The following is an 8,859-nucleotide window of genomic DNA, read 5'->3' on the forward strand; positions in this document are numbered from 1 at the left end:
GGAGTTATCACTATTCTTTGGAATGAGGTGCTAAAACGCGAGCCATTGCTGTACGCCTGCGCATGAAAGAAGCACAAAATTTGCAGCTTTTCTTTTCTCTCAACGAAGAAATAAATAATAAATAAAATACCCGTGACCGGCACGTAAGGTATTGTACATAGTCCTATATATAGTGTATAGCACTGTGCTCTGCTCTTGTTGGCGCACTCCACCATAAAAAATGAAAAAAAAAATCAGCAGAAAAAAAGAGAAAAAAGAAAACTTAAAGAATGTAGAGCTCGAAATTTTGCCGTGTGTCAGCGCATCGCAACAGGAAACGATCACCCGCGCAGACGCCCTTGGCAGCAGGAGAAAATCTTAATGGACCGCCAGAGTGGAACGCCACCATACATTGGCCATGTCCGCAAAGTCCCTTACGAATCTGCATCATAAAGCAGACTTCCACTGAGAGACGTTCGGGCACAGCGTTGTAATTCCGACCCCTTGTGCGATGAGAGGAAGCCCGCGGCCTTTTTTGTTGCTTCTCTTCTCTTTGAGGATAAAATCCTGTTCCAGAACGTCTACACTTATTCACGGATCCTGTTCAGTGCCTGTACCAGCAGCGACACGGGAATTGAGAAAGAGGGAGAATTCCACCCAGTATCGTTGGGGGCACGAATGATAAATTGATATCTAAGAGGCCGAATAAAAGTCTTGGTGTCTCGTTTTGCTTTGTTTTCAAATAAAGGAACACAACGCTAAGTAGCATTCATGGCGTTGTTGCCGGCGGACATCGAGAGGCTTGGAGCGTAAGCATTTAAAATTGCCTGATAAACAAGGAAAGTAAACGCGTAACCGTTGTCGAAAACGATTTAACCTTGTCACCGTTAACAAAATCTCTACCGCCTAGTTCTCCTGCTGCATCGGCGATGGACACATGCTGGCTTATCAAGACTCAGAAGTATCCAGGGAAACTTTCGCGGTAAAGGGACGAACAAATACAGTTTAAAGTCGCATTATCCTCAACAGCATGTCGCGGACGACGACTGCAAAGCGCAGCTAAGTGCTTCCTGTATTGTGAGGGCTATGGGCGACTTGAAGAGATTGAAGAGAAAAGTCCGGGAAGAATAGGTTGAATAGTTCTTGCAGTGGCCGCCTGCAGCGAAGGCGTGCATTGACGCGCAGACGTCATTTCAGCGCACGTTGTGTGCGCTTTTGTGAGCACTTCTCAGCGCTCCAAACTTCCTGACCAAGAGGTGCCCTGTACGCAAAAATAAAAGGGGGAACGAATAAACGCCACTTCGCGAGACTTGGGTGTGTAGTGCGGGTGGAGGAAAAGGCAGGAACCGGGCGGCGGGGGCCGCGCGCAGCACTGCGGCTGCGCCGCGGTGGAGATCGTGGCAGCGGTGGCGGCGGCCGGCGGCTATCACTTCATGGACAGCCATATCTCGTTGCGGCGCTCCAGCACCCAGAATATTAGGTCATATCGGGCCACGTAGAAGTGGTCCAGGTTAATGCGCCGGTCCTTGCGCATGGACTGGATGAACTCTTCCGCCTTGCTCAGCCACTGTTGCTCGTTGGGCTGCCCCCCGAACACCCTGGAGAAAGGAAAAGCCGACCCTCGGTGTTAACAGCATCAGAGGAGGTGAAAGGGCGTTCATGCGGAAAGCGGAGGCGGGGGCCTAGGCACTCGAAGAAAGTGAGAGGAGGAAAAGAGGCGCGAGGGCTGGCGTCACTGGCGGCGAAAAGAAGGGCTTCACGCTGTTAGACAATCGAAGCAAGTCTCTAAAAGCGTGTTTCTGCCGACATGGCCTGCAATCTTCGACTTACGACGCATGTTATCATTAAAGACCTACACGGGTGAATCTAAAATACGCCAATGAGCTCGGATTCTGGCACTCGTTGAATGACGTCCAAACGAGTAAGCACTACGGCTTATCAAGCGCCCTCTTCCCATCTACTTTCCTTCTCCTGCATCCGCGTACTCCGCACAGACAGCCGCAGCGGTCGCCTTACTTGACGGCATATTTGCGCGGCGGCTCGACGGTGATGACGATGTCTTTGTCGTTGGCCTGGGGCGGATTCATGTAGAGGTTGGCCGGCAGTGGGAAGGCCATGGTGTAGTTGGCCAGGCGCCGGCCGCTCGCCCCGCGGCTCACCAGGGTCCGGTGCGGAGTAGTCAGGTCCACGGTCACGTCTGCGAACCAGCCGGACACCATTTATTGCTCGCAGATAACATCCACTGTCATTTTTTTTTTCCTACCAGTGTCACCTGGCAGGCATTGACACTGCATCAATTACGCCTCCTAGTGAGTTTCTAATTACGAACAATATTTTGGTGAAGTTTGCCGCGGTGGCTCAGGGGTTATGGTGCTCGGCTGCTGACCGGAAAGACTCACTCTGATCGTTGAAGCCCTGGATGTAGTAAATAAGCTTGCGAAAACTCTTCCGCTTGGCTTCGAAGAGCGCCCTCGCTTGCGTTGTCACGCTGATCCACATTGTTTCCGGGTACTGGCGCTCCTCGTACTCCTGCGCATACCCGTGAATATCATTTAAAGCGTGCAACAAAAAGAAGTAAAGTGGAAGAAAATAAATGCGAGCGCTTTGTTCAGAGCAGTACGAATGAAGTTTCGCGGCCGCGCACTTTAAGCAGCACTTACAGCTTCATTCGAGATCACCTCGTAGTCTATGCACTCCACACCTCTCCAAGTGCAGGAGTACGCTGCAACGACCTGAGCAAGGACGAAAAAAAAAGCAGAAAGGAGATCAGCATTTTTAGTAAAACGACTCTAAAGTTTCCGACAAAGTGCAACTTTTTGTAAGCAGTGTATTTGAACGCCTCGGGTGTAACAGTACTATGTAAACAATTATTGATGCTTGAGTTTGCAAGTGAGGGGTGCCAGCGACGATATTTCTTTTACGATAGGGTGGTAGGATATAACCGAATACAACTTTTCAGCCACATGAAACTCTTGACAGTGTTTAAAAAGCACTTTTAGGCTGGCGATACTTGGTCTGCTGAAGATGCTCAATAAAAGCGTAGGCTGGGATATATGATGATAATGATAATTTAATTATATTCTAATTAGATTCTTTCCTTCCCTCATCGAAGGCTCAAGCGCCGCAGCACCTGTGTCACAGCCGCGACTGATCACTCAACGCAGTAGTGCGAAGAACGAAGCATATTTGGAGAAAAGATGTCTTAATTATAGCGGCCCTCTTTTACCTGCCGGTTCGAGTTTCGTTTTTTTTTTTTTTACAGAGCTGTCGGAGGACTGGTGTGACCTTACCTGGATGATGACTGCTGCGATTATTACTCTGAAGGTTCGCATCTTCGTGCAGGTTTTTCAGGTGTCCTGCGCAAGGAAAAAGCAAATGTTTGATGATATCAAGCGTTTCATCAGTCAGAAAGGTACTGGGAACAGGTGGAATAAATTCCAGGAATTTGCTGTTTTACATTTGGCTTGGTCTCCTTTTTAGCGTTAGCATGATTCCAAGAGAGATGTGGTGACTGCGAAATTGGTTCAGTCAAGAGGTGATTCAAAGAGGTATGCCTAAAGAACAAAAGCAAGACTTAGCTGTGTTGTGTTACTGAGAAGTCGGGTGCCCTGTACAAGTTTACAATGAGCCAAGTATTCTGCCATCTTAAAAAAGAAACTAATAAGCACACAGCATATTTTAAATTGCACGTTTGAGCCAGTGGTTCTGACCAATCTTGCCTAGCATACTACATAGCAGTGTCTTCGAACAGGCCTCTCTTGTACGTCCGGGGAGGATTTGGTGTAATACACACTTTGTTCGCTTTGAAAATCCTGATATTGCAAAGTTCTTTTTAAGTAATTTTGCCTTTATTCTTTCTCCTGATGTATTAGATATCCAAGCCGGGTAGGTGCGCTTTTTTTTTCTCCCGCAGATATTTTTCCGGGGATGAAGCACTCGCGCAAAAGGGTAAATTAAAACAGGCGCTTACCGGTTTTCTACGTAAAGTTTCTCTCAGAAGCAGAGGAGAAGTGGAGAAGTGCAGTGAAAATATTGGGGGACACGACATCATTCGGGGCGACCTTCGGCTTTCATAAAAAGAACATAGATATCCTCAAGAAACCATCCTTGCACGACTGGCTAAAAAAAAAAATACGGTGGGAATAGGTTTATGAATAGGAGTAAGGGTTTAGTCCTGTTTTCTCTTTCAAGTGCTGCCATCCACGAATAAAAGAAAAACACTTAAGCTGCGCACTACCTTGCTTGATTTACTGAGTGATATCATTGAGTAACATTTCTACATTTCATCCTTAAAATGACATTCCCGCCCAATCACCACGAGTGACGAATCCTGTCCCGAACGGTCTCTACAGAAACCCGCCGATGCCGATGAACATCTGTACACACCACATTAACACACCCTTTGAATCGCATCCTTCTCCGAGCGCACAAGCAGAAAGGAACCACAGGACAAAGCGGTCTCGCGTCAAGCGGCAGGCACTCCGACTAGAGCGCGGCGGCGCCGGGACCCGCGGCCAGGGGACAGCCCCGCGGCTGTCCCCTGGCGTTGCGTCACCGGCAAAGGGGGACTCGCGCCGATGCTCACCGTGGCCGGAAGAACAGGGGCGGTGGGGCGTGCGTGGCCGTCGTTGGGCGGGCGGCCGCTCTTTATAGGCACCCGCGCCCTTCCCCACGCGCGTCGGATGCGGAAGGGGGTCCCCGTGACCGGCCACCCCGTGATCCCGCGCAGAAACCGGCTGACCCCCAACTGGTCCTGTGCCTCCCGGAGAAGGCCGTTTTCTCTCTCGGCGCCGGGGTCGATGCACCGCGCTCCGACGGAGGCACTGGAGCAGCGTTCGCCTTGAACTTGTCGACGGGCGGCAAGGGTTCGGGTTGGGCGAGGGGGCCCCGCGGTCGGACCCCCCGCGGAACGGTCCCGCGTGACCGCTGCTCGGCCGCGGGGCACTCCCCCCCCTTGCCGACACAGATGGGCCGCTCGGCGGGGCAAAGTGTAGCGGAGAGAAAATCACCCGCCTGAGTCGCAGCGAATGCCGGTTTTGTCCTCGGCGTTGTCTCTCCACCGCTGTCCCGCCGTCAGTTGGTCGGGGCGAATCGCGCTGCGCGTGTTCGGGGCTCTCGCAAGGATGAGCGGCCGAGAGGTTGCAGAGGAGAGGGGAAGACGGTGCTGCAGTCTGGCTGCTGATCGAGCCTCGTTTCGGCTTCATTCCCCGGAAGAAGGCCGGAAGCATATACGGGCGCCAAGATTCGTCAAGCCAGTCGAGCTGCTGCTCTTTTTCCTTCTCTCTGCTCTGTTCTCGGGGTCACCATGACCGTCACGCAGTTTAACTTGTCTCTGGTGGTCCCGTTATATAACTGCATTTACATATATTTTTTTAGATGAAGCGATGGCACAGATGGAGGGCATCTGCTTCGCGTGCAGGAGGATCCTGATGCCGCACAATTGTCGCCCGAACAAAACAAAAAAATTGAAAAATCTGAGCGTCACTGGAATTGAATAACTAGACATGCTGTGCGGCCTGATCCCGGCGACTAGAGCTGACAACGCACCCAGAACAGGATTTGTTCTCACCAGAACAGGATTCAGTCACTCTCGTGTAGTACCTGGTCACCACCTGCGATGTCAATGCACCAATTAACCCCTGGCCTTCAGTCCACAGCTGCTGCTGAGCAAATGACCAAGGCGCCGTACAAACCTGTGACGCAGCAGAGGGTGCTAAGAATCTCTGACTCTGGACAGGCTATCTTTAAAACTGGACATGACAACGTTTAACGCTAGATTCAAAATATAGTGTGGTCTTGCAGCCACTCCAGAAAAACTGTTACATCTTACCTTACCTTCTTCATCGCTACCACCCTACCTTGACCCTCCCATTTTGCTCAACGTGAAGGGCGGCCAAGGACACCCTCATACACTACTTCATACCCCCCACCCATCCCAGTTGCCCCCACACCCAACCCATCCCCCTCCTAATGGGAGGCCGCTCAGCGAGCTGCTCAACCAGCTGGCCAAACATGGCAGGGGGGCAGAGCTATCCGTGAGGCCGAGGCCCGTGGACTCTAAGGCATGTAGGAGCCCACGCTTGAGGATATTTTGTTTTTGTAGCGACAGATACACTACGCTAGCACTTCGAGCCTTCAGCGTGGCACCCCTTGAGCTTCGTGGCGGCGCCGTGGCTGGTCACGTGGTGCGCAGCAGCTGCTGCTGCCGGCGGCGGCGCGGCGCACCAGCGAGACCAAGCTGCAACAGCTGTGCGCATGCGCCGTGTCAAGTGTGGGGGGAAGAGAGGGGGAGAGAGAGAATACACGTCCAGGGACGAAGATGAAGAAGGAACGCCAGCGAAACGGAGCGGCGAAGGACTGACTTTGTAATTCGACTGAGCGAGTTCCACTCGGCCAGATGCAGCTCTCGCGTCACTCCAGGTTTAGCCAGAGCTAAACCACAACCATTTTTTAAACAGAAAGTTGTTCCTCCTCCTCCTAGCGCTAGAACCTTATCCAGTGAGGCTAGCCTCTTCGATGGACTAGCAAGTATTAAATGAGATGCTATAGGGGATGTCATTGTGATGTTAAGACACACGATACAGTGTTAATGAGCTGGTATGTACTATGCTACCGCAGTTTAGTGTGCCGGCAAGAGCTATGTGTGAGATTCCTGATCAATAAGGACATAGCTAGAATACAGACGAGTTCTGCAGCACTAACGAGAGGGTGGCAGTTTTCGTAAAAAAGCCTATTAAGAGCTACAGACTGATACAAGCCTTCGCCCCTGCATCCAGTCATGACGACTATATAGTCGAAAGGTTCAATGAAGACGTGGAATTGGCATCAAGTGCAATAAAAACACACTACTTTGTGCTGACGGACGACTTCAATGCCTAGATAGGCAGAAGCAGGCAGGCGACCAGGCAGTGAGGGATTACCGTGTAGTTTTTAGGAATAGCAAGGGAAAGTTAGTAGAGTTCGCAGAACGATATAGTTTACGCATCATGAAAACCTTCTTCTGAAAACGAGAGAACCGGAAGTAGACTTGAGTGAACCATAATGGCGCATCTGAAAAGAATATCCTGGCATTGAGCACGATGTATAGGTGCTCGGCAAGGTGAGATGTAGTGAGCCCAAGATTAGGCGCAGAGTAAGCCCAGATTTGAGCAGGGAGCGGAGAAAACTGGTAAGAAAAAAGCACGTCAACGAGCTAGCGATGCGCAATAGGAGCAGGGAGTAAAGAAGTTAGACACTATATTGATAAGCTCTTTTTGGAGACGAAGCACCTAAGAAACGTCAAACTCTAACATCACATGATAGAGCTGACAGAACTGTCAAGGCTAATCAGTAAGTTTAAGGCAACCACATAATCCCCATAATCGCTCCTCCACATAATACGGGGAGGAGTGAGCAGGCTCTAAAGAAAAGCTGTAGCCTAAAGCAGTAAAGAGGAAACTGGTCATGGGAAATTAGGCAGCCATTAGATGTACGCCCTAATAGGCAAAGAGGGCAGTGCCATTACCAATACAGATAAGGTAGTTATGCACAGATATCTTCAGCACCTTAAATAATCTAGATGCCGATGAGGAAGCCAGTGGTGTGGACGATTCGAACATCGCACAGGTAGCGAAATGGAAGTAAATCAAAGAAGAAAGCTCTGGAATCAATGCAAACAGAAAAGTGGCAGGTGATGATCACGTAACTACAGATTTGATGAAGAAGGGTGGGGACACTGGGCTGGAAAAACTTACCACCCGCTATACGCAGTGTTTCACGACCTCGAGAGTACTGGAATCATGAAAGGACTCTAATATCACCGCAATAAAAAAATACAGACCGATCAACTTACCGTACGTTTATCATGGTATTTAATAAGGTAATCATTAATCAAAGTATATCAACGTTAGACTTCAGTCAACCAAAGTATCAGGCTGGTTTTCGGACGGGCTACTCGACAATAGACCATATTCACACCATCAATCATGTGATAGAGAAATCCGCAGACTATATCCACATAAACATATAGCATTCATAGACTACGAGAAAGCATTTGATTAAGTCGAAGCCTCCGCAGCATGCAAGCATTGCGTAACCAGGGTGTAGAAGAGGCATATATGAAGGTACTGCAGAATATCTAAAACAGTTGTACATTGGCCATTGTCCTTCACAGGAAAAGTGGTAAAATACCAGTCAGGAAGGAGCCGCCGCGGTGGCTCAGTGGTTGTGGTATTCGGCTACTGACCCGAAAGACGCGGCTTCGATCGAATTTCGTCGAAATTCGATGGAGGCGAAATGCTAGAGGCCCGTGTTCAGTGCGATGTCAGTGCACGTTGAAGAATTCCAGGCAGTCGAAATTATCGGGAGCCCTCCCCTGCCTGATGGTGACTTCCAATCGCAGAGTTGGAGCACTTCTGAAGCAACGTTTCCTGCTCTTTTCGGAGCAACTGTATTCCAAACGCAGATCTGAGGCACGGATCGAGTCTTCCAGTCGTAGACAGGGAGCTGTTGCCGAGCCGAGATTGCACCGTGGAGCAGTCGGGACTGCTCCGCCGAAATCGGCGGATCCGACCGGAAGTTTGCGTGACGTTCTTATTCAGCGGCGATAGCGGCGCCCTACATGCTCTGGCCTGCCTGCTCCGGCCAGAGAAAGTGTACTCCAATCGCAATTTCAGGTCGCGCGCTCTGCGCCGGATTCAGGCGCTCTGTCACAGAGCGTGCAGACCGCTCCGGGCCTGCGATTGGAATTCACCATGGGTCTCTTTGGGACGATAAACCCCATAGACCATAGATCAGACCCACCAAGAATGGTGTCAGGTAAGCAGACACGGTCTCTCCAGTACTATTGGCCATATGTTTACAGGAGATATTCAAAGAACTGGATAGGTAGGGTTGGCGTTT

General features: G+C 50.3%; 1 protein-coding gene across 1 annotated transcript; it reads right to left on the minus strand.

Moving 5' to 3' along the window:
* Window positions 1–1,405: 1,405 nt before the first annotated feature.
* Window positions 1,406–3,311, minus strand: LOC144096575 (heme-binding protein 2-like). The gene is made up of 5 exons (XM_077629401.1): window positions 3,270–3,311; window positions 2,640–2,711; window positions 2,379–2,508; window positions 1,996–2,176; window positions 1,406–1,577 (listed from the first exon to the last, which is right to left on the minus strand). The coding sequence occupies exons 1-5, from the start codon at window positions 3,309–3,311 to the stop codon at window positions 1,406–1,408; spliced, it is 597 nt and encodes a 198-aa protein (XP_077485527.1).
* Between the last annotated feature and the right edge of the window lie 5,548 nt (window positions 3,312–8,859).

Source organism: Amblyomma americanum, chromosome 1 (genome assembly GCF_052857255.1).
Source record: "Amblyomma americanum isolate KBUSLIRL-KWMA chromosome 1, ASM5285725v1, whole genome shotgun sequence".
Taxonomy (NCBI): domain Eukaryota; kingdom Metazoa; phylum Arthropoda; class Arachnida; order Ixodida; family Ixodidae; genus Amblyomma; species Amblyomma americanum.